The following is a 26,330-nucleotide window of genomic DNA, read 5'->3' on the forward strand; positions in this document are numbered from 1 at the left end:
CTTTCTCACTTTCCCTCTCTCTCTCTGTGTATCTCTCTCTGGTCAAATTAAAATAAATGAATGAACAAATAAAATTAAATAATTATAAAAATATTTTTTTTAGTTACTCTTAGAATTTATCTTTTAGGGACCAGCACATGGCATAATGGTTACCTTGCTGGACTCCCACGTAGTTGACTGTGGCTCAAGTCCTAGACCTGGCAGCTTAAAAGTCATGCCAGGTGCATGTGTGTGCGTGCCCAAAATCCCGAGAGGAGAATGGAGGAGGAGGGGTTGTGGCATGTCCTTCCCTCTTGGGGGGTGGTTTCTCGCTTTCTGTCTCTGTATCTCCAGTGAGTGCACGCACCGTATAGCAAAAATTTCTCTTAAAAAAGAAAATAGGGGTGGGACTGACGTGGTGTGATGGTTAAGGGCGCTGGACTCCTACATGGCTGACCGTGGTTCAAGTCCCAGACCTGGAAACTTGCTCTCTCATTTTCCCTCTCTCTTTCTCTGTTCCTCTCAGGTCAAATTTAAATAAATAAATGAAGTAATTCTAAAGAAAAATTTGCCTTTTAAGATTTTGTGGTTTCTTTCCTATTGAAGATTGTTCAAATGGAAATGAATATTCTTGATTTCTTTCAGGACACATCTAGTGTTTCTGGCTCCCATAAAACAGAACAGCAGAATGCTGATCTCACGGGCGATGAGACTTCACGACTTTTTGTCAAGAAAACGATAGTAGTGGGCAATGTGTCCAAGTGAGTACCCAGTGAACTGTCTCAGTTTTAGTCACTTACTTGTGCTAATCCTTCAGCATCGATACTCTTGTTACAGTACTACGTAGGAAGAGGCCTCCGTTCTTAGTCATTTAAAAGTAAACCATGCTTGGGACCCAGCCACTGGCATGGTGGGTGGAACGCTGGACTCCACATGACAGCTGAGGTTTGAGTCCTGGACCTGATGGCTTCCTTTCTCACTTTCTCCCACCTTCTCTTTCTCTGATGACTATAGAAAGTTAAAGATAAATACTAGCAAATAAAATAAAATAAATAATTTTTTAAAAAGTAAACCATGGTCCAGAGGCTTTCTTAGGGTGGTCTTGCTCAGTAGTTAGCAAAGTCAGAATTTGAATTTTGCTCTTATTTTTCATTTGCGTGTCATCTCCTCGGTACTGCCTCTCTGCAGTTCCATTCTCCCTGGCACTTCTGCAGGTGGTAACTGAGGGGAAGATATTTTCTGTAAATCTCACTAGAGCAGAGGCAGTATAGTAATCATTTTTGCTTTTCATGCATATTTTCTAAAAAATGCGAGTTATTCGATATTTGAAAGACAAGTGAGAAAGATAAATTCTCAGATACGTCTCTCAGCCCTGACTTTCAAACCTTCCTTTTTTCTTTCACACGTACAGCCTTGGCATCTGCCATTCGTCCGGGATTGGCACTACCAAATCTGGAACAGCATTTGCCGCTGTTCTTAGCTGGATGGGTTTCTTTGACTGTTTTTCCTTCTTCAGACGTAACTTTAGATCCCTTTTGGGGGCTGTCATTGCGACCCGAGTCGAAGTCGATGAAAGTCTCGTTTTCAGTCTATTTATGTTAGTGCTCTGGCAGAAGCACCCTCATTCTCCTGGTATCTCAGCGTTTGGAAGAAGCCTCAGGGCGTGTTTTTCCCAAACTGTTAGTTATTACAAAAGTAAACCAAAGGCATCCACTTGAGACTCTGCTTTGGAGTGCTTGTTGTTCTTTAACTTAGGAGAAAACGGTGCATGGTGGACAGTTCTAAGACATGAACTCTTACGCAAAGGTATTTTATTAAGACGTAAGGCACTTTGTATGCTGTGGAGATGTACAGCAATTATGTGTTTAAAAAAAAAGATGCAAGGGTGTGTAAGTTTAGATCAACTTCCAACTCCTGACCTGGTTCGTTCCCTAGGGACCACCCTAAAAATGTTGACTTGGTTGCCCAAACTAAAATTTTATTTTTAAGAATTATTTTATTTTTATTATTACTGTTTTTTAATTTGACCAGAGAGACAGAGAAAGGGAAAAGGAGAAAGCAAGCCACAGATCGGGACTCACACAGCAGTTGGCCGTGTGAGTCCAGCGTTTTAACTACCACGCCAGCTGCTGGCGCCCTGGAATGTCTTTAATTTGTAGCAGAAGGTGACAGAGCAGACCTCAAAGCCAGGTCCTCACTGCCCCCTGGAGCTGTTCTTCAACAGTGTGATCTCAGCTGTCTTCTGGGAACATCATCATTTTTGCCGAGTTTCCAGGGCTGGATAAACACATTACAAATCACCATGGGTCAGGTGTTACGCTGTGCAGATAGCTGGCCCAGATGTAAATACACGGAAGGGATTAAATTAAGATGATGGAGAGACCAGCAGTTAGCGTAATGGCTCTGTCGCTGGACTCCCATGTAGTCGACCGCGGTTCACGTCCCGGACCCGGTGGCTTAAACTCACACCGGGTGCGTGTGTGTGTGCGTGCCCAAGATCCCGGGAGGAGAATGGATTGCAGCGAGGCCATCCCCGCTGGGGGGTGATTTCTCGCTTTCTGTCTCTATGTTTCTGTCTGTCTGGCGAGCGCACACGCCCAAAAACAATAGGGAGTGCATTAAAAATCTCTAGATATAGAGTCAGGATTCAATATTTTCTCCTTCTGTGAGGTAGAGAAACGGGTGGAGCTGGGCACTCCAGTCGGCATCGCCGCAGCCTGCTGCAGTTTCTGCAGGCCCGCCCACGCCTGTGAGCCCACAGCCCAGGGAGGCCGCACCGGCCCTCCACCTTCCCAGGGTGGCTCAGCCTCGGGATTTGGACTGCGGCACCACCTAGTGTTGACATGGGAGCATAACGTGTGGTTAGGACAGTTCGTGCTCTGTTTTTAGGTTTTTAGGCTAGTTTAGAGTTAAGCGCATGCTGCTAAGGGATCTGCGAGTTCATGGGAAGTGACCCAGTTAGCGCCCCACCTATACAGAGACTGCTCAGCCCAGAAAAAACAAAACCAGAGATCCGAGTGGACCTTCTAGGCCACAGATAGATGGGGGTAAACAGTCACTGTTTTTCCAGCTCATTATGTCTAATCTGGTTTTGGACTTTTTTTTTGGACTGACGAGAACTAAAATACTGGTTAACCTTGGATTTAAGTAGAGAGACTGATTGGCATGAGAATGTTCTGTCATCATTGCTTTGTGCTGAAAGAGAATAAGAATATTTATTAATTTTAGACTTTTTTAAGAATTTTAAAACCAAAGTAACCGCTAAAAGTATAGACATAGAGGTGTTTTTGTTTTTCAGTTTTTGCTACAGGGCACGTGCTGACCAGTGAGACAGAGACAGAGACAGAGAGGGAGCTGGAGGAATCACCACGGGGGAGGGGCGTGGCCACACTGCAGTCCATTCTCCCAGGATTTCAGGTGTGCTCACATACATACCCAGCATGATTTTCAGGCTGCCGGGTCCAGGACTTCAGCTGCAAAGTTGGCTTTGTGGGATCCAGCTGCCTTAACCTCCACACCTCCTGCTGGCCCTAGACATAGAGATTTGTAAGAGGGGAAACGGAATGAAGGAAAAAACTCCTGATTCCAAAAGTAGACAAGCTTTGGCAAGGGAGGAATATAGAGAAGAGAAAAATTAAGGCGAGTCGTATAAAGTAATTTTATAAGAACAAATCTACATATACCAACACTCAAAAAAAGTATATGGATTTAACTATCTAGTTAAAAGATAAGCATTGTCAAATTGATATAAAGTAATCTAAAATTCAGCTCTTGGGGGTAGCAGGTAGGTAGCATGCTGGCTAAGATGCTGGATTCCCACATGATCAACTGCGGCTTGGGTCCTGGACATTGTGACTTGCAAGTCTTGCCAGGTGCGTGTGCGTGTGTGCCCAGAAGCCAAGGAGAGGATGGTGAGGAAGGGATTCTGATGTGGCCTCCCCCCTGGGGGCGATTTCTCGCGGTCTCTCTCTACTTCTCTCGGGAGACCACATACACTGTATGGAAAAAATCCTAAAAATAAAATTTAGCTCTTGGTCATTTATCAAAGACACATCTAAATACGGAGAGTTGGAAAGTAAAGAAATAGAAGAAGATAGACTAAGCATGTAATAAACCAGAAGAAATCCAGTGTAGCAAAATAGATTAAAAGCACTGAGAGAGATAAAAAGTTACTACACAATGATAGAAGTTTCTCTTTACCAAGAAGACACAAAAATTCTAAGTTCTGCACGTGATAGTGTAGTCTTTTTTTTTTTTTCTTGGTGTTTGTCATCGGCACATGGATTCAGTAGAATGAGTTAGAGAGAGAGTGAGAAGTTACCCCCCAGCGGGGATGGTGTACACTTGTAGTCTCTCCTTCTGCAGGGATGGTATACGCTGTAGTCTCTCCTTCTGCAGGGATAGTGTACACTGTAGTCTCTCCTTCTGCAGGGATAGTGTACACTGTAGTCTCTCCTTCTGCAGGGATTTTCAGGCACGTATGCACACATGCTCAGCATGATTTTTTAAGCCACCATGTTCGAGACTCAAAACTGTGGTCTGGCAGATGGGTGCCCAGCACCTTAACCACCATGCCACCTGCTGGTCCTAGTAATGTAGTCTTAAAATCTCTAAGCTAAAATGGACAGAAACACGAGGAAAAATTGCTAGATGAACTACCGCAGTGACATTTTCATACACATTTGTCAGTACTTGATAGATCCAACAAAATACTAGTAAGAATATAAAAAGTTTGGGGCCAGCTGATGCAATTGTGGTGAAGGCAGCAAGATCAAGAAACTTTTTTAAATACATGAGCAAAACAGACAGCATGGTAAGACATGAAGCAAACCCAACAAATACCAAAGGGCTTGTATTTTACAGACTATTTTTTTAAAGAATTATTTATTTAATTTATGGAATTGTTTTTCGGTTTGACCAGAGAGAGAGAGGAAGCCGCCTGGCCTAGAACTGGAACCATGTTCAGCCATGTGGGAGTCCAGTGCTTCACCCACCATGTCACCTGTCAGCTCCACCAGACTCTTTTCCAACCACTGTAGAGCAAAATGTTAGAAATCAATAACAAGAGGATAATTTAAATCTATGTCTGGAAATCCCAAATGTGCAAACTCATGCCAGTGAAATATATTAAAATACTCAGTACTAAATATGTAAAACTTAGCTTGATAACTCTAAGAAAATACTTAGAAGGTAATTTATAGTTTTGAATTATTGTGGGGCCGGTAGGTGACATGGTGGTTAAGACACTGGACTCCCACATGGCTGGCCATGGTTCAAGTCCCAGATCTGGTGGTTTATTTTCTCACTTTTCTGCTCGCTCTCTCTCTTTCTCTTTCTGGTCAAATTAAAAAGGATTAACAATAAATGAAATTAAATAAATAATTTTTTTAAGTATATGAATTATTGAGATAGCGGGCCAGTGGGTGATATGGCAGTTAAGGTACTGGACTCCCCTATGGTCAACTGTTTGAATCCCAGACCTGACAGCTTTCTTTCCCACTTTCTCTTGTTCTCTCTGATCAATTTAAAATAATAATACTAATGATAAATAAATAATTCTTTAAAAAATTATAGCTACAGAAGGCAAGCTTAAAATCAAGCTTAACAGGAAAAATATACAGGCATAGCATAGACAAACTTGGTGAAGTTAATCAAAGACAAAAGAGCAATAAATACTAGAAATGATAAAGAAGATACAGCTACAGATACTGCACTTATTGAAAAGGTAAGAAGAGGGCTAGCTTGCCGGCTCCGCGGTGACTCACTCCTCAAGTGATGCTGGGTCCATATTGAAGATCGCAGGTTCACGTTCCCTATTAGCCTGTACATGCCAGGCACCTCTGCCCGAGGCTTTGGCTGACTGGGCAGGCCAGTGGTAGTTGTGACATGGGACGTACTGTCTCTCTGACTCGTAGGAAAGAGAGCGAGAAGAAACTGTTAACATATTTATGTAGTACATTTGACAGTTTGGAGGAAGTAGATAATTCTACAATAATACAATTTATAATGACTTAAAGGAAAAACCTCGAATGTTTTAGAACTACTAAGTAAGTTTGATTATAGATTTTTCTTTTTATTAATTTGCCAGAGAGTACATGTGCTCACTAGTGATAGTGATTGAGGAAGTAAGAAGTTCCCTGCATGTCGAGTTTTCATGCTGCAGTCCTTTCTCTATCTCCCATTTGAGATTTTGAGCATGCACGCACACATACCCAGCATGTTTCTCAAGCCGCTGGGTCTGGAACTGTAACCACATAGCCAGCCACGCAGGGCCCAGCCACCTGAAGCACCACTCCACAGGTTCACTCAGTTATTGTTTTTGTTTTATTAAAACATTACCACCACAGAACCAAACCAGCAGTTAGCGTAATGGCTATGTCGCTGGACTCCCATGTAGTCGACTGCGGTTCGAGTCCGGGACCCGGTGGCTTAAACTCATGCCAGGCGTGTGTGTGTGCGTGCCCAAGATCCCGAGAGGAGAATGGAGGAGAAGGGATTGCGGCGTGGCCATCCCCCCTGGGGGGTGATTTCTTGCTTTCTGTCTCTCTGTCTCTGTCTGTCTGTCTGGCGAGCGCACGCGCCCTATAGCAAAAAAAAAAAAAAAAACTCTCCAAAAAAAAGAAAAATAAATAAATAAACAAACAAACATTACCACCACAGAACCAAACCAGCAGGCCTGTATTGGTTTCCAGGCTGAGTGAACAGATCATTTCAGTTGTAAACAAAATCTAGAGAAGAAAGATTACACTTGCCAACCTGTCACAGGGTAGCTTAACTTTGATCCGGGATGATCACACTATAAACGTAGATTTTATAAAATGCTGAACAAAATAGTAAACTAGATTCTCTAGCTATAGAAATTCTATTTCATCACCAAGAAATTAAATTTGAATTGACATTAGAAAATTGATAAATATAATTAACCACATCAGCTATGGCAGGAAGAAAAACATGATTACTTCAAACAATGCTAAAATAACATTTGACAAAACTTAACATCTGTTTGTGATGTTTCACTTGGCATACTGGGAATTTAGTTTCTCACGTGAAGAATATCTTCAGAAAACCTATAGCAAATGTTATACCCAATGGTAAACTATGAAAAGCCTTCCCTCTATGATAAAAAGCAAAATGAGATACCAGGTATTACTGCTGCTATTCCGCGTTGGACTTGTGATACTAATGTAGTCAGATAAGAAAAATCAAATGTATAAGGATTAGAAAAGAAGAAACAAAAGGCCATTGACATTTGTTAATATGATTAACAGGTGTTATGACTGTCTACATAGAAAAAATCTGAAACAATTGATGAAGTTTTTGGATTAACGAGAGTGCTTTGCAAGGTTATTGAGTACATAAATACACAAATAGATTGTTTTTTTTGTGACAGACATAAACTCAGAAAACATGATTTTTGGAAAAGATATATTTGGGGTTTTTTTGTTTTTTGTTTTAAAAATTATTTATTTTATTTACTCATTCTTTTTTTTTTTTTTTTTAATTTGACCAGAGAGAGACAGAGATTGAGAGTGAGAGAGAGAGGAAGTGAGAAAGCAAGCCACCAGATTCAGGACTTGAACCCTGGTCGGCCATGTGGGAGTGTCCAGCGCCGTAACCACCACGCCACCTGCTGGTCCCAAGATGTATTTGTTATAGCAATAAAAATGTAACACTCGGGCCAGCAGGTGACATGGTAGTTAAGGCACTGGACTCCCACATGGCCAGTCACAGTTCGAGTCCTGGACCCAGTGGCTTGAAAAATCACACTGGGCACATTTGTGTACAAGCCCAAAATCCAGGAGGAAAATGGAGCAGAACAGATTACAGTGTGACCATCTCCCCCTGGTGGGGGGGTGACTACTCACTTTCCCTTTCACTGTCTCTCTCTCAGGTGAGCGCACATACCCTGTGACAAAACCTGGAAAAAAATAAAAAAACTTATCAAACCAGAGATAGGCTAATCCTTCATGAAGACTTCATTTTATTTATTTGTTTATTTATTTATTTTAAAATTTGCCAGAGGACACTTGTGCTTATTGCAGGGAAAAACATGGTGAGATAGCACCCTTCAGAGGGAATGGTCATGCCACAATCCCTGTTCCTTTATTTTTCCCTCCTTGAGGATTCTGAGCACACACATGTGCGCTCACACACACACACGTACACACACCCAGTCTGTTTTTCAAGCCACCAGGTCTTGGTCAAACTGCATAGTTGTCCGTGTGGGATCCAGCTGCTTTATCTACCACATGAAGACTTTCAAAACTTTATTGAAGATATGAAAGAAGAACTGGATAATTAGAGCAATATACCATATTCATGGATAGACAGGCTTAATAACATGAAGATGTCACTTATCCCGAAATCCATCTGTAGCTATTCCAGTTAAAATCTCAATGAAGTTCATGATGATTATAGGCTGATTCTTACATATGGAAGAGCAAAGGGCCAAGACTGGACAAAAACACCCCTAAAGAAGGAGGTTATGCGACCTGGCCCCTGCCTACGAAAGGTGACTATAGGCCTAGATGAACTTGTAGAAGACCATGACAGCATTTTCCACTGTAATCTAAGGGGGCTCCACACAATGAAATAAAGCCATGGCCCATAAAGGGAGAGCTAAAGGTGCCAGTTTTACCATGGTCAGGACTTAAATTAGGGTGTGTGTGTTTAGGCTATCACGAGGCAGGAAAGCAGGTGTAACCACTGAGTTAGCACCCTGAAACCATGAAGTCAAAAGATGGAGGTTCCCTAACCCCAGAATAAAAACATGCCAGTTTATTTCCACTTCAGATACCCACTTGGCAGGAAAAACAAGTTTTGGGTTGGTTTTTCTTTTTTAAATCACAGACTGATAATCAGAAAACAAAATAAACCTTAAGGGAATGCCCCTTAGACCAAAGTACTGTATTAAAAAGAAAGAAGAAATAAAATGGTTACCTGCAAAGACTTTGTTTATTTGGTTAGGTGGTAATAGCTATTAAATATTGGTGGAGTTTTAATCTTGTTTTAAGTAGGAGCTAATTGTTCTGTTAGGTTTTTGAAGGGAAAAAAATTCAAGTTTTTAAAATTTTTCTCCTCTAGATACATACCTCCGGATAAGAGAGAAGAAAATGACCAGTCAACTCATAAGTGGATGGTGTATGTCCGAGGGTCTCGTAGAGAGCCCAGCATTAATCATTTCGTCAAGAAAGTCTGGTTCTTCCTTCATCCCAGCTATAAGCCAAATGATCTCGTGGAAGTTAGGTAAGCAGACTTGAGTTTTTTATGTTTTGTTTTTTGTTTTTGTCTTACCTGAGAAGCACAGGTTTATTAAAGTGGAAGAAAAGGAATTTAATGTCCACATTCCTCGAAAACTCTTGTTATTAATTTACTTTCAGAAATAACTCCTAATGATATTTTTCCTATACTTACACTAACCTAGCACTGTTGTTATTTCACAAAGATGGAATGATAGCATGTATGCAATTTGCGTGTGTGATTTAAATGCATTTTTATATGATGTTACGTATCCTGTACACATTTGCTGTATGAATGCTCTGTGGAAGTGATGGTGGTTAATATTGTCAGTCAAATCTGTATCCTCTGTTCTGAACTTTCCATTTACTCCTGACTTTAAACAAAATACAGCTCTCTTCTAAGAACCCTGCTTCTTCTGTAGCCCTTATAATTAGGAGGACTTTTCGTTTTGTTAAATACAAACTTTACTACTCAACGGAAGCCCCACCAAGTTCAAGATCCTTGCTGTGGAAGGTGCATGTAATCATTGAGAGAGAAGGAAAGTGAGAAAACACCCCCCCCCGCCCCCCAGCAGCACCATAGCAGATGACCACACTGCAGTCCCTTCTCCTCTGTTTTGCTGAGATTTGGGGGATGCAACACACCCACCTCTGCATTTTCCAAGCCACTTTGCTGGGTCCAGGACTCAAACTGCGCAGTTGACAATGTGGGATCCAGCTGACTTAACTACAATGCCATGTGGCTGGCCTCTGAGTGGCAGTTTTCCTCCCTCACTCCCTGTACCGTTGGATCTGGGGGCTGGGTGAATGTCTTCCTTACTCACGTTTGTAGCTTTCAAACCACCTTTTCCCCTTCTTCCCTCAGATAATCTCTTCTCTTTTGATGCAATTGTCTATTAATTTCCCAAGTCATTTCTCTCTTTAAAAAATTATTTTGGGGGGGGACCAACAGTTAGCATAACGGCTATGTCGCTGGACTCTCATGTAGTCAACTGCGGTTTGTGTCCCTGACCCGGTGGCTTAAAACTCACGCCGGGCATGTGTGCGTGCGTGCGTGCGTGCCCAAGATCCCGAGAAGAGAGTGGAAGAGAAGGGATTGTGGCGTGGCCATCCCCCCGGGGGGTGATTTCTCAATTTCTGTCTTTCTGTCTGTCTCAGTCTTTCTGGCAAGCACATACTCCCTATGACAAAAATGTCTCAAAAAAAAAAAAAAAAAAAGATTTTGGCACCCAATTTACTGTTTTTTATTTACCAGTATCCTTGCCATTATTCTTAAAGATTTTGACATGCATGCAGACAATTCACCCTGATCTCTGGGCTCCTTGACTTTTCTCAGAGTAATGACTAAGGAGCTGAAGGGTCAGAGTGTGTTGTGTAAGAGCAGTGATGGGTAGTGAGAGTTTGTATGGGCAAGGGATGGAAGTCCCAGTGGGCTGAAGACTGGCTGGATTAGGAATGGCGCTGGAAAGCTGGGGGACTTGGCGGGGAGGGCGTGGAAAGGAGCGCTTAGTCGGTAGTACACGTATGTTTGTTTTTACGTAGATAATAGGTGTCCTAATGATCAGCTGGTCTGTCTTTTCATCCAGTACACGCTAAATTTCCATGTAAATGCGGATTTGCTTTAGAGTCTGTTTCTGATAGGTATCATTTCCCTCGTTCTTCACATTTTTCCTTGGCCAGTCATGAGTGTACATGTTTTTCTAGGTTACTTGGAACATCAGTTGTCGTTTCAGATTGGAGTTGCACTGAATTAACGTATTATTGCCATATTTTATGGTGATACCAAACCTCTCTTCCTTTTCTCCTTTCTTCCATCCTCCTCCTCTTTTCTTTCCATCTCTCTGTCTCATGTGCATGCTCCCCAGAGAGCAAGAGGGAAGGAAGTGAGACAACACGGCTGAGGCGATGGAGGAGTGGCAAGAAATCACCCCCAGGGGGGATGGCCACGCAGCCCCTTCTCCTCCATTCTCCTCTCTGGATTTTGGTATGCACGCACATGCACCTTGGGTGAGTTTAAAGGCACCAGGTCCAGGACTAGAACCGTGGCTGACTACATGGGAGTTCAGCAATATAACTATTATGCCCCCGGCAGGTTTTTTTTTTTAATGTGAAATAATATAACTTTTGAAGTATAAAGTTTCCATAGATAATATCTATTGCTAGGTCCTGGACTAGCAAAAATGCAGTAATGAAGGACTTTCATGTTAGAAAGCAGGGTTCTTCCTCCCTGGCTTTGTGCTGTTTGTCTTTGCCTTCCGTGGCAGCAGTCCTTCCTGTCCACTCAAGGTTAGCCTGTGTACAGAAGTTGCGGAATGTAGCTGCTTATTATATCCACGGAAGGAAAATTCAGCGCACTGTCAGTATAATGGGAGCACATGGGAAAACCAGCTGAGACCATCCACTTGTTTTACTGAAATGCAGATGACCAGAGTAGCCATCAGTGGAATTTATCTTTTTTCTTTTGAGAGGTTTTTGCTATAGGGCGCGTGTATGCTCGCCAGACAGACAGAGAGATATAAAGCGAGAAATTACCCCCCAGGGTGGATGGCCACGCCGTAATCCCTTCTCCTCCATTCTCCTCCATTCTTCTCTCGGGATCTTGGGCACACACGCACATGTGTCCAGCGTGAGTTTAAGCCACTCACTCACTCGGGATGCGAACTGCGGTCAACTACATGGGAGTCCAGAGACATAGCCATTATGCTAACAGCTGGTCCCTAGAATTTCTCTTAATCACTCTAAGTCCACCATGCCTTTGGGCTCCACTGCATCTCTGGCCTGGGATCCCCTTCAAAACTAGTATCTCCGTTCTCAAACCTCTTTTGAGCCCAAGCTAAACCTATACCAATGTCATGGCTACGTCTCTTCCCTCGGGCAGAGTTAGTTGTTGTCTTCCATCCAGAGCTTTCTAGCTTTCCTTGCTTCATTTTCTCCGGTCTGCTTTCTCTATTTTATATTTTCTTCTCTAGGAAGCACATGTGTTCCCTGGAAACAGACCGAGAAGGAGAGAGAAATCACCTCCCATGGGGCATGGCCACTCTGCAGTCCCTGCTCCTCCACTTCTTGCTTTCGGGATCTGGGGCATGCATGCACATGTGCCCAGCGTGTTTCCCAAGCCACCAGGTCCAGGGTTAGAAGCACAGTGTTGGCCAGGCGGAATCCCGCTGCCTTACCCACCAGGCCACAGAGCCAGCCTTTCTCTGGACTTCCAGACTGCTCGCACCCTCGGGTCTTTCTCGTCTGGGGCTCTCCTGGTCGTTCCTGGCATCATGCTCGCTCGAGGAGGTCTGTTAGGCCCCTCTCAGGTTGTGTTCTTAGGCTCTGCCATTGGGAGCTCGCGTCTCGGGTTTCCCAAAAGCTCATCCCACTGGAAGTTCTGTGTTCCCTGCAGTGTTGGCATCTTTTCTCCTCACGGTAACTCCCAGCCAGGGATTTGTCACACTTATCTTTATTTTACTTTATTTTATTTTTCTTTTCCAATAACTTGTGCCATAGTTCTTAGGGTTTCCGAACTTACTGTGGAAGCTGTAAAGCTCACACGGGTAGAGTACAGTGAACTCGCGTGTGCCAGTCCCAGTCAGCCATAGCTGGCCAGTCTTGCTTCCCCGTTTCTCTCCCTCCTTTCCCCTTCACAGGTTATACTGGGCCTGAAGATTCTCCCGTCTAAGTAGCTTTCACTCAGTTTCCCTTGTCCACCAAAATCATAGCCACTGTATGGGGAGGGTCATACTGTGAAAATAAGATCTTTTGCGTTCTCTTAGCAGTTTGAAATAAATTGTCGCTTTCAGATTTAGCCTTTTCGTGATCGATTTTGGTTTTGTCTCATGGAGGCAAAATACGAAGGTTGAGGTCAGCCTGTACCGTCAAGGGCAGTTGAGGATTCTGGCTCTGTAGTGTGGCAGCTGTCAAATCTCCTGACTTCCCTCATGTGTGAAAATGACGTCGGATGATAGGGGTTAAGTCTTTTAGCTCTAAGCCTTCAGTAATTGAAAGTCTAATACAGGTTCGAGTTGCATTAACTTTTTTTTTTTTTTATAACTTACATTTTAGCAAATTCGACATGTTCATTTAGTGTCAAACTAGGAAACCTGATTCTTAGAAGGATGTGAATTTCTGATTTATGTGCTATGACAGAACTTTTCAGGATGAGAGGATGAGCATGGGTGAATGTGTTAATGTCTGCTTTTCCTCAGAGAGCCTCCTTTCCACCTGACCAGAAGAGGCTGGGGTGAGTTTCCCGTCAGAGTTCAAGTTCACTTTAAGGACAGCCAGAACAAGCGGATAGACATCATACATAACCTGAAGGTATTGTAACAAGCCCTCACACCCCAGAAATGAAGTGTCTCCTCACCACCGGCTTCACGTGGCAGTGGTAGGCTTCCTGAGAGGAGTGGTGGCCACGGAGTGGGAGCAGGCTCCTTTTTGGAATGTGATATGCTTACTGCCACTGTCCTCCGAAGGCTGGGAGGGGAATTGCCTTATAGAACAATTTTTGTTGTTGAAAAAGATGAGCTAGGGGCCAGCAGGTGGAGTGGTGGTTAAGGCCCTGGACTCTCACATGGCCAACCGTGGTTTGAATCCCAGACCTGGTGACCTATCAGTCATGCCGGGTGCGTGAATCCCAGAATCCCGAGAGGAGCATAGAGGAGAAGGGATTGTGGCGTGGCCATACCCCTAGGGGGGATTTCTCACTTTCCCTCTCTCTGTCTGGTGAGTCCATGTACCCTCTAGCCCAGAAAAGGGATGAACTAACTGATTAGGTAACTGGAAGACTTGAATCTTTGATTAAATTTCACCATTAATGTGTTACTTGGGACAAAGTTACTTAATTTTTTTTTTAATTTACTTTTCTTTACTTTTCTATAAAATGAGGCAAATAAGCCTTGTCTGTTTATTGCATAAGGATACAGACAGAAGTAGACGAGTTTGGCAGTTATTAAGTACTGTTCAAGGTTTTAATACCTGCGATTTGTATTGTAAAACTCTATCACTGATGTGTCTTCATGTTTTATTATGTAACTCTTGTAAGTGATATTTTATAAAATGTTTTCTGTATGTGGAGAGAAACTACTAGTATCGAAGTAAAACCGTATGGTGACAACCATGATTTCTGGAAGGTAGAAACATATGGAAGAATTACACTTAGATATTGGAGAAGTTCATATAATTTCGGGCAGTTTTGCCTTGTTTTTCTGTTTATTTTTTTTTCAACCTTTTTGCAACTTTATATAATAAACATATTTTAACTTTTATAGTTGGAAGAGCCTTTTCTTAAAACGTTTTTTAATTTAATTTTATTTATTTATTCATTTACTCTTAATTTGAGCTGAGAAAGACACACACACAGAGAGAGAGAGAGAGAGGGAAACTGAGAATGAGAAAGCAAGCCACCAGGTCCAGGACTCGAACTGTGGTCAGCCATGTGGGAGTATCCAGCACTTTAGCCACCATGCCAACTACTGGTCCCTGGAAGAGCCTTTTTTAATATTCCCCTAGGCCTTTCTCTTTTTCTTATTTATTTATTTTTTTTAAAGCCTTCATTGTATGTATTTATTTTGCTACGGGGCATGTGCAAAACACACAGAGACAAGAGAAAGTGAGAAGGCTTCTCCCAGGGCAGATGGTCACACTGTAGTCCCTTCTCCATTTTCTTCTCAGGATCGTGGCCACGCTGTACATGTGCCTGGCATGGTTTTCAAGCTGGTGGGTCCAGGACTCGAGTCATGCACTTGACCATGTGGCCTCAAACTTCACGCCACCTAGTGGCCCAGGCCTCCTCCCTTTTTTTTTTTTAAGAATTATTTTATTTAACTTTATTTGTTGTTATTGATATGATTTTCCAGTTTGATCAGAGAGAGCGGGAAAGAGAGAAAGCAACGCACCGGGTCCAGGACTTGAACCTCAGTTGGCCATGTGGGATTCCAGCTCCTTTAACCACTATGCCACCTGCTGGCCCCAGGGCCTTCTTCTTAGTAGTTTCTGTGCATTTTCTTTACACGTGTCATAATCGTAACGTGCTTCTTTCAGAGCACCCTTACTTTGGGGTTTATCCGTTTTTCTCATTAGTGACACCCAAAATTGGAATAAATAAAGTTGAGAACATCTATAGAATCCTGTTTTTATTTCCTTTGTCTCACCATTAAGACTGAAGTTTGCCCTCCATTGGTGAAGAGTACGCTTACCTTGATTTCTGTGTCTGTTTTTTGAGAGTACTGAGACCATTGCCTCAGGGCTTCAGAGAAGAACTAAAATCACATGAAGCGCGTACCGCCGTTTTTTCAGAGAGACCGAATTCTGCCCCATTTAGAAAGTGGTCCAAAATAGCTTTGCTTTCTTTTCATTTTAAGCACTGTTATGTTACACTGGGTCCGGCCTTAACCCCTAACATCGAAGGGATGGTGCATAGTTCTCCCGTTACTCAGCCGGAGCTTCTGGTTGAAGACTGTTTGAAGCACAGTGTTTGAAAACGACAGTGAAGTATTTCTTACCAGTTCTAGAACATTAAGTACTGCTTTAGGTTGTTATGACCTTGACCACCTGTGTGGTGGCTGCGTGGCCCCACATGTACCAGAAGATCCCTCCCGTCTTCCCAGGGCTGACCCTCAGCCATTTCACTCTTCCCTCGTCATCCTAAGTATTTGTTCAGCTGCAGACTATTGTTTTTTCTTGATACTCTTGTGCTTCCTGCTCTCTGTCCTTCCACTGATCCAAGGCTGTTGCTCTGCTGCCTCCTGACTGGCTTCTCTGTCTGCCCCTCAGTCCACTCTGAACGCTGCATCAGAGTAGTCCTTTGAAACAGCAGAGCCGGCTCTTTAAAAGCTCCATCGAGTTCCTGCTGTTCCAACCAGGCCTCTTCACGCTCTGACTCGGTACCTCCCTGAACGCCCGTGCCCGACTTTCTCCCAAACACCCTCCTCCAGCCACGGCAGTCTGCTCACGTCCGGATGCGCCTGGGGCCCTGTCCCCTCGTGTCTCTTTCCGTGTTCTTCCCCTGCCCAAATGCTTTTGAACGCTTTCCATTCTTCGAGTTCCCGTGTAACTTCCTGGCTATGTATGCACCCCGTGGTCTTGGCATGCTGCAGTCCTGTAGTATGTAGTGGTATGTATTTGGGGCCGTAACTGTTACGTCAGGTGTTGAATACTCTACAGTGCTAGGAGTTTATACAACCAGAAGTTTCCAGAAAGAATAAAATTCCATATCTTGCAGCCCTAAGACTATCACCGTGGAACGCAGCTCTTCCTGAGACAACACAGTGGCCCATTTAGTTATAAACGCTTAGAAAGCTTTGCTTTAAATTCACCTAAAACTGCTTTTTCGAAATGATTATAGACGTCATGTCAGTAATTAAATCACTTCTCTTTCAGGCAAAACATTTCTTCTATGCTGTGTTTTCCAGTTCCTCTTACTGTTTTGATATCAGTTTTGTTTTTATCAATATCTCCATTAAAATTTGGTCCCAAGAATGAAACATACCAGTACAGATTTATTGAGAAACTCTTATTTCTATGATCTGAAGGATATGAAAATGGGGGTAACTTACTGTCAGATATCATAATTTTGGCTGAAGTATAAATATTAGAACTCAACATCTCTTCCTGGGAACTACTATAAATCCACTCTGTGTTGCTTTTTATTTATTTATTCATTTTGATTTATTTATTTTTAGAGAGATATTTGCTATAGGGTGCATGTGCTCACTGGAGAGACAGAGACAAAGAAACAGAAAGCAAGAAATCACCCCCCCCCCCCAGGGAGGATGGCCATGCAGCAATCCCTTCTCCACTGTCCTCTTGGGATCTTGGGCATGCCGGCACATGTGCCTGGCATGAGTTTTAAGCTGCCAGGGCCGGGACTCAAACTGTGATCAACTACTTAGGAGTCCAGCGATGTAACCATTACACCATCTGCTGGTCCCAACATTTCTTAGTTTTATGTACCCTCCTCCTCAGAAATAAATCATGCATGATTCTCATATAGAAAGAATTTTCAGGCCAGCCAGGTGACAGCTGGATCCTGCGTGACCAACCGTGAAGTCCAAGTCCCGGACCTAACACACCAGGCATGTGTGCATTCGTGCCTGGGATCCTGGAAGGAAGATGGCGGAAGAGGGGTTACAGCATAACCATCCCCTCAAAGGGTGCCTTCTCACTTCCCTTCACTGTCTCTCCGCAGTGCATGCATCCTGTAGAAAATTCAAAGCAAGAAAGGATATTTAAAACATTTATGGAGTATATTATGAATAAACCATGTGTGGATTTCAAAATTTCTTGTACTAAAAAAACTTGTACTTGAACTCCGTTTTTCATGTACCTTTTAAAGTGCCCTCATCTTTGCAGTAATAAGCATTGCGTATATTGCTCAATTTTTATTTTCCAAAAGTACTTCATAATGTACCCTGAGTATGTAATTGTGCCATAACACTGCATGCATATTTTATAGATTGCTGTTCAAATATTTTTTACCAGATTTGCAAACATCATTTAAATGGCTGCATAGCACTTCACCCAGTGACCCATGGTTTGCCTAAACATTTCTCTGTTACCCTACATTGCTGCTATTTTTACTGCATGGTTACACATACTGCTTCATTAAACTTCTGTTTATGTTAAAACTTCATTTTTAGGGACCAGCAGTTAGCATAATGGCTATGTCGCTGGACTCCCACGTAGTCGACCGCGGTTTGCGTCCCGGACCCGGTGGCTTAAAACTTACGCCGGGCACATGTGCGTGCGTGCCCAAGATCCTGAGAGGAGAATGGGGGAGAAGGGATTGCGGTGTGGCCATCCCCATGGGGGGTGATTTTTCGCTTTCTGTCCCTCCGTCTCTGTCTGGCGAGCACACACGCCCTATAGCAAAAACCTCTCCCCCCAAAAAACCCTTCATTTTCAGATTGTCCTTACAATAGGCTTTTAGAAGTGATTATTTATATTAAAAATGTAATTATGTTTTATTATATAATACCTTTATGAAGTATTTTTTATTTCATTTTCCCCTGCAAACAATGTGGATTTTTTTATAGATGTGATGAATCGATGGTTTATGACAAAGCTCACCCTGTGGTGTGAAGACGTGTGGTGAAGGAGTCTTAGGTAAGAGTCTATCCTGAGTCAGTGAAATGTAACGTTCTCTCTCTTGTCTTTCAATAGCTGGACAGGACGTACACTGGCCTGCAGACTCTGGGAGCAGAAACGGCAAGTGGTTTTGTATAATATTTGGGAACAAGTAGGATGAAGGTTTATCTTCATTTTTAATTAGTATTTTCATTTTTAATGTTGAATTTTTTTTTGAAAGTTCATTTCTCCCACCCCTTTTTTTGTTTGTTTTTGTCTTCGTTATTCATGGCAATTAAAACTTCTTCACGTAGGGCCACCCCCACAGCACAGAGGTGGGTGTGTGCACAGGGAGCTGGGTCCCGCATGGCCGACCACGGTTCTCATCCCAACCCCACTGACTTGAGAAAACCCGTGGGTGGGCCAGTGCCACGGCCTGGTGGTTAAAGCAGCCAGATCCCACACGGTCAACAACATCGTATGTGTGTACTTGCCCAGAGTCCCGAAAGGAGGGGGAGATGGAGAAGTGATGGCAGTCAGGCCATTCTCCCTGGGAGGTGGTGCTTTCTCCTCTTGCTTTCCCTCTGTCTTTCTGGTGAGCACAAATGCCCTTGAGAACACATATAAAAAAACATCGAGCATGTGAACACGGGTGCCCCAGATCCAATCCTGATGATACGGAGAAATGGAGGAGAAAGGGTTGTGCATGATCACCCGTGGGGGCGTCTGCCTGCTGCCATGCCCGTGCGCTCTCCCTGTCTCTCCTCTCTTCCTCTCTCTTCCCTCTTTCGGGAGAGCACATGTGCCCTCTGGGAGTGAAAACTCGTAGTATTCGCCATCGGAAGCGTTTCCAGTGTATGGCGCAGTAGTATTAAGTACAGTCGCACATCTTCCCTACAGTTCATAACTGTTAGTCTTGCAGAGCTGAAACCCTGTTCATTAAACAGTAACTATCCGTGTGTCCGTCCCCCAGCTCCCTGCCAACCACTGTCTTCCCTTCTCTCTCTCTCAGTGCGGCTGCTCTAGGCCCCTCCTGTAAGTAGAATTGTAAATTATTGTCTTTTTGTGACTGCCTTACTTTTTCTTTTAAATTTGCTGTAGGGCTCATGTTTGCAGAGAGAGAGAGAGAGAGAGAGAGAAAGCACCCCCCCCAGGGGGATGGCCACGCCACAGTCCCTTCTCCTCCGTTCTCTTCTCGGGATTACATGGTGCACACTCATGCACTCGGCATGTTTCACCAGTCTAGGACTCAAACCATGCGGTTGGCTCGGGATCCAGCCACCGTCACGTCACCTGGAGGGCCCGTGACTACCTTGTTTTACTGAGCACACTGCTTCAGGGTTCACCCACGTTGTGTCACGTGTCAGAATTTCCTCTCTTTTTGAGGTTGAATAATGTGCATTATTTGTACATACGTTTTGTTTCTTCGATCTGTTGGCTAGTTGGGTAGTTTCTGCCTTTCGGCTGTTGTGAACAATTCTACTGTGAGTGTGGCTTATAGATAACTCTTTAAGTGCCTGCTTTCAGTTCTTCGGGGCATTTACCCAGAAATAGAATTATTGGATCATGCAGTCAATTTCTTTTTAATTTTTTGAGGAATCCCTACTGCATTTTCCATAGCAGCTGCGCCATGTTACATTCCCACCAAGGGTGGCAGGTGCCCAGTGCTGGAGTCCTCCTCTTTGCTAGCAGTAGTTACTCTCCGGCCTGGGGTTTTGTCTGTTTTGTTCTGGTTTCCCTTTAGGAGCCGTCCTCACGGTTGCACAGTGGTGTCTCGAAGCTTTGCTTTGCATTTCCCTAATGACTAGTGATGCCCACCAGCCTTTCACGTGCTTGCTGGTCATCCGCTTACCTTCCTCAGGGAGATGTCTCCTGCCCTTGTAAAGTGAGGTTGGTTACTTTCTGTTATTACCGAGTTGTAGTTCTTCACGTATTCCATATGCCACCCGTCACTAAATACATGGTCCCCAGCAGACTCTCCCGTCCTAGCTTCTTCCTGCCTCCCTGTCCGTCGTGTCCCTGGTGCACAGGCTTCGGGCTCCCTGTAGGTGGAGTTGGGTTTGTCGTTTCTTAAACTCTTGGTATTATAGCTAACGATGGCCAAATCCAGCTCCACGGAGTTCTCCTCTGCGTGTTCTGTTGTCTCAGCTCTTACGTTCAGGCCTGTGGTCCAGCTTGAGTTCGTTCTGTATTAAGGGAAGGATGAGAACCCAGCGGGGTTCCAGTCTCCTGGCACCGTTAGTTGGACAGACCAGCCTTCCCCCGTCAGGTGTCCCTGGCGTCCCGTCGAGGAGCACTTGGGCATTTACAGGAGGATCTATTCTGTCCCATTTGTCTGTGCGTCCTCACGCCAGCAACACAGTGTTTGGGTTCCTCTGGCTTTGTAATAAGTTTTTAAATCCAGAAGTCTGAAACAGACAACTTCACCCCCCACACTTTTTGTATTCATGATATAATATCAGCAGTGGCCTTTATCAGCAGTGTCAGTTACTTAAATCTTACATTGTGTTGGTTTTTATTGAGCTCTTAATTATGCTAGGCAGTGGTCCAGGTGCGGGGAATATAGCAGTGAGCGAGGTGGCATCTACCTTCGTGCAGATACGTCCTTGGTGGTACTGAGAGTGCCGAGAGTGAAAGTAGACACGAAAGCTGAAAAGATCACGTCAGGTACAGCGAGTGCTGTAAAGAGGCGAGCAGCTGAGGGACAAGTGAGCTGCTTCAGCTGGGGTGGTTAGAGAAGGTCCCTCTGAGAAGGGGACTTTAGATTGAGCTCTGCTGGTGAGAAAGATAAGCATGCAAAGATTTGGAGAAAGTGTTGCTTTTTTGTTTGTTTGTTTGTTTTTGACCAGAAAGAGAGAAAGGGAAAGAAGGAAAGTAAGCTGCCAAATCCAGACCCGAACCACGGTCGGCCATGAGGGAGTCCAGTGCCTTAAGCACCACACCACCTGCTGACCCCTGGAGAAACGGTGTCCTACGGGACAGAAGTAGCAGGTGGAAAGGCCCCCCCAGTTCTGTGATTCGTTTCACTGAAGTATCTGTTAAACCAGATTCAGTTGTATTCCAGGATAAATCCTGTAGTTCCTGAGATTGGAGTTGCCTTTGGGGTGTGGTTAGAAATTGCGCCCATCTGTTCTGGAACCTCCTCTTTGGGCAGCACTTGAGCTCCGTGACATTGAAGTGGACTCACATGCTCGACTGTCACCCAACCGTGCAGGTAGTGGATGTTGAGCTGCATCGGCATTCTCTTGGAGAAGACTGCGTCTGCCCTCAGTCCTCGGAGTCAGACATCTCTGACGCCCCTCCGTCCTTGCCTTTGACCATCCCAGCCCCCGTGAAAGCGTCCTCACCGATAAAGCAGTCCCACGAGCCTGTGCCTGACGTCGCAGTGGAGAGAGGTGGGACAGCACCTGCCCTGCAGGGCGTCATCCTGGCTGAGGGACAAGTGAGCTGCTTCAGCTGGGGTGGTTAGAGAAGGTCCCTCTGAGAAGGGGACTTTAGATTGAGCTCTGCTGGTGAGAAAGATAAGCATGCAAAGATTTGGAGAAAGTGTTGCTTTTTTGTTTGTTTGTTTGTTTTTGACCAGAAAGAGAGAAAGGGAAAGAAGGAAAGTAAGCTGCCAAATCCAGACCCGAACCACGGTCGGCCATGAGGGAGTCCAGTGCCTTAAGCACCACACCACCTGCTGACCCCTGGAGAAACGGTGTCCTACGGGACAGAAGTAGCAGGTGGAAAGGCCCCCCCAGTTCTGTGATTCGTTTCACTGAAGTATCTGTTAAACCAGATTCAGTTGTATTCCAGGATAAATCCTGTAGTTCCTGAGATTGGAGTTGCCTTTGGGGTGTGGTTAGAAATTGCGCCCATCTGTTCTGGAACCTCCTCTTTGGGCAGCACTTGAGCTCCGTGACATTGAAGTGGACTCACATGCTCGACTGTCACCCAACCGTGCAGGTAGTGGATGTTGAGCTGCATCGGCATTCTCTTGGAGAAGACTGCGTCTGCCCTCAGTCCTCGGAGTCAGACATCTCTGACGCCCCTCCGTCCTTGCCTTTGACCATCCCAGCCCCCGTGAAAGCGTCCTCACCGATAAAGCAGTCCCACGAGCCTGTGCCTGACGTCGCAGTGGAGAGAGGTGGGACAGCACCTGCCCTGCAGGGCGTCATCCTGGGGCATGCTTCTCTTCATTGCACCACGATACTGAGCTTCCACCTTCAGAGATCTAAATGTGTGGGAAATACGATACCCATAAGTAGGCCGGCTCCCTCTTACTGCAGTTTTGTTAGGAAAATAGCCAGTTTACATTTCTCAGGAAAATATTTTCCCGTAGAGTTCTACCCGTGTTTTGTAAAAGGCAAACCTCACTAAAAAGCATTGGGTTAGTGATTATAATGGTTTCCTCTGATATAGCGAAGGAAGACTTTCTTGTTCTGACTGTATGAACAGAATATTTGAATATTAAATACCAATCATGCTTAGAATGGGATGGGGTAAAAAGTCACCATCAGTTTAGTTTGATCATGGCGTTTCTTACTTAGTCTATAACCGCATAAATGCATGTTCTAAGTGCTCTATATATAATTCAGCATAAAAGGTATAAAATTGAATCTAAATGATACCAGTTGTATCTAAGCCCATATTTTAAAGTCTTAATATTTTTTAATAAAATTTCAACTTTATTTCTCTTTAGATCACTTACCGCTTGCTGGTCAGTTAATAAGATAAGGACATCATTCGATTAAGTGAATGTGTTACCTTTTTGAGTTTTTTTGCTTCTCTAAATTAAGCAGCTTATAAATTCATTTTTTAAATAGAGAAACATAATGAACTTGTTCCTTTAATATTATATACCATTCATAGTTAATAGGTTTTCTTATTATTTTCTAATTATTGAAGGAAGCATTTTAACTAAATATCCTAAGTATTATACTTACTTCTTCCCAAAAAAGGCATAAAGATATAATTACATTTATTTTACTGCCAATAAAGGACTTAGGTGGGCATTAAAATAATAAGGAATTTCTGTTCTTTTCCACAACGGTAAGGCTTCGTTATTTCAGGGTGATTGGTAGCTTACCATTTGCCTGTTCCATTTCAAGCAGGATTCCCAGCTAACACCGAAGCTGAGAGACACTCTACATTTTATTCCTTGCCGTCTTCGTTAGAAAGAACACCCACCAAAATCGCAACATCCCAGAAAGTGGCCTTCTGCTCTCACGGCAATTCAGCTTTCCAGCCCATCGCTTCAAGCTGCAAAGTTGCGCCACACGGTCAGGGCTCGCAGCCCGAGTCCCCGGGAAAGTCCTTCCAGCCCATCACCATGAGCTGCAAGATCGTCTCAGGTGTGCGGAGCCGCGGCAGTGTGTGAGAGTGCTGGGGCGGCAGAACGAAACCCTATGGCTTTCATTTCCCCTGAGTTCTAAGTAGTATTTGTGTTAGTTATCACTTGATTGGCAAAACTGTCATAAAGTGAAAATAAAGCTCATTCATACCAGGGACCAGCAGTTGGCACAGTGGCTATGTCGCTAGACTCCCACGTAGCCAACCACGGTTCGAGTCCCAGACCCGGTGGCTTAAACGCACACTGGGCATGTGTGCGTGCGTGCCCAAGATCCCGAGAGGAGAATGGAGGAGAAGGGATTACAGCGTGTCGATCCCCCCTGGGGGGTGATTTCTCGCTTTCTGTCTCTCTCTTTCTGGTGACCGCACGCGCCCTATAGCAAAAACCTCTCCAAGAATAAAAAGCTCACTCATACAGAAACAGTTTTTGAATGGGAGAAGGAAATGAAACTCAGAATGGTCAGATTTTGGTTCCAAAATTGGCACAGGTAAAATGTTTGCTAGGGGTGACGTGATGGTTAAGGTGCTGGACTCTCACATGGCTGACCACAGTTCAAGTCCCTGACCTGGTGGCTTGCTTTCTCACTTTCTCTCTCTCTCTCTCTCTCTCTGGTCAAATTCAATAATAATAGATGAAAAATAATTCTTAAAAAAATGTTTGCTAGGATATATGACTGAAACTAAGGTAAGAATTAGTTTAGGGATTTTATATGGAAACCAGAGTGGCTAGTAACAGGAAAAATGTAAATGCCTTTTAGCTTGAAGTTAAGCTTTTAAGGGTTGAATTGGTGTGGGACTGAAATATCTTTTGTTCTCTTAGTAACCACACTGGAGAGTTGGTCTAGGTCCCCCGTGGATGTGCCGCACACGTGTGCACACATCCGTGGTCCAGGCTGGGTGATGCCTGCAGAGGGTCATGGTGCTGAGACCCTGTCGAGAGTGCCCGTCTCCCGCTATCCATGTCATATGGAAAAAACACATACACTTTTTTTTTTCCTTTGATCTATTTATTTATTTATTTATTTATTTATTTATTTTTGCACTAGGACACATGCACTCACTGAAGAGAGATAGAGGTAGAGGGAAAGTGAAAAATCACCCCCGGGGGGGTGGCCAGGACTTAATCCCTTCTCCTCCATTCTCCTGCTGGAATTTTGCGCAGGCACGCACGTGCCTCCTGCCTGAGTTTCAGGCCCCCAGGTCCAGTGTGTGAACCGTAGTCAACCGTGTGGAGTCCGGCCCCTAACCACCACACTACCTCCTGGCCCCTCGTGAAGCTTTTTTTTTTTCAAAGTGTTTTTAGAGAGAGATTTTTGCTATAGAGTGTGTGTGCTTACCGGAGAGACAGAGACAGAAAGCGAGAAATCACCTCCCAGGTGGGATGGCCACACTGTAGTCCCTTATCCTCCATTCTCCTCTCAGGATTTTGGGCGCATATATGCACGCACCCAGTGTGGCCCACTGGGTCCAGGACTTGAGCTGCAGTCGCTTATGTGGGAGTCTAGTGACATAACCATTATGCCATCTGCTGGTCCCTTTTTTGGAATGTTTTTAAATTTTTATTTATTACTACCATTTTTTAATTTGACCAGAGAGACAGAGAGATAAAAAAGAAAACAAGCCATAGAGAGAAGAAAGCCACCAGGTCCAGGACTTAAACTGCAGTTGACCATGTGGGAGTCCTGTGCCTCAACCACCACGCCACCAGCTAGTCGACCTAATGATACTTTTTAAAAAGTTCCATTTTGGGGGCTGGCAGGTGGCGTGGTAATTAAGGGCTCTGAACTCCCACGTGGCCAACTGTGGTTCAAGTCCTGGACCTGGCCGCCTGCTTCCTCACTTTACTTCTCTCTCTCTCTCTCCACCCCCTCTTTGGTCAAAATTAAAAATAAAGTTTAATAAATAAATAGTTAAATAAAATAATTCTTTAAAACTAAAAATAAATTCATTTCTATCATAATCAGGAAGGTCTGAGACTTCCTTTTCACTAAAGTTGGATTACCCTTTGTCTTGTGACAGTTTTATGTTTGTTTTAAGTAAATTTTTAGTAGGAATAACTTTATGGTTTTGGCTGCACCCGCTCAGAAATCGTGAAAGAGGGCAACGGCAAACCCCAGGCAGTGGGAGGACTTCTGCACAAAACTTCAATGAAGTGGGTGCTAAAAGTACATAACTGAGCAGAAATAGGATCCAAATCTTGGAAACTCCTGAAAGATTAAAAATTGCGTAACCGTAGCTACCAGTCAGGAACATCGTGGCCTGCGGTCTCAGAGGCAGATGAGGCTGAACGTACAAATTGGTTTGATTTAGAGAGATTCGTGGAAAACAATTTCAGTCAACAAAAGCTAGCCAAAGATGTGAATCGTGCACTGGTGCCTTTGAGAGTGTTCTGTGGAAGCGTGAGTCTCCCGGATTGTGGCTGTGCGTCGTGTTGACAGTCTCTCGTTTGAGGCTGGTGAGTTTCACACTGTCCTGCTGGAACTCATTGCCAAGCCACATACCAGCTTTCTAAGTCTAGCTGTTCATTTAGTGATACCCTCTGATTTTCTTTTCTTTTTTAGAAATTATTGTTATTTTATTGAATTTTATTTTTTTTTAAATTTATTTAAATTTGACCAGAGAGAGACAGAGTGAGAGAAAGAGAGAAGAGAGGGAGTGAGAAAGCAAGCCGCCAGGTCCAGGACTTGAACCACGGTCAGCCATGTGGGAGTCCAGCACCCCTAACCA

At 44.0% G+C, this 26,330-nt stretch overlaps 1 protein-coding gene across 1 annotated transcript in view; it reads left to right on the forward strand.

Moving 5' to 3' along the window:
- Window positions 1-26,330, forward strand: part of YEATS2 (YEATS domain containing 2) — a gene marked incomplete in the record, with an annotated part of 121,038 nt that overhangs the window by 34,046 nt on the left and 60,662 nt on the right. The window contains 6 exon segments of the mRNA XM_027771423.1: window positions 625-740; window positions 9,064-9,225; window positions 13,412-13,523; window positions 18,366-18,410; window positions 21,484-21,664; window positions 23,363-23,605. Of these exon segments, the coding sequence (XP_027627224.1) occupies window positions 625-740; window positions 9,064-9,225; window positions 13,412-13,523; window positions 18,366-18,410; window positions 21,484-21,664; window positions 23,363-23,605 (859 nt within the window).

The sequence above is a fragment of the Tupaia chinensis genome, unplaced genomic scaffold (assembly GCF_000334495.1).
Source record: "Tupaia chinensis unplaced genomic scaffold, TupChi_1.0 Scaffold000212_1, whole genome shotgun sequence".
Lineage (NCBI taxonomy): Eukaryota > Metazoa > Chordata > Mammalia > Scandentia > Tupaiidae > Tupaia > Tupaia belangeri.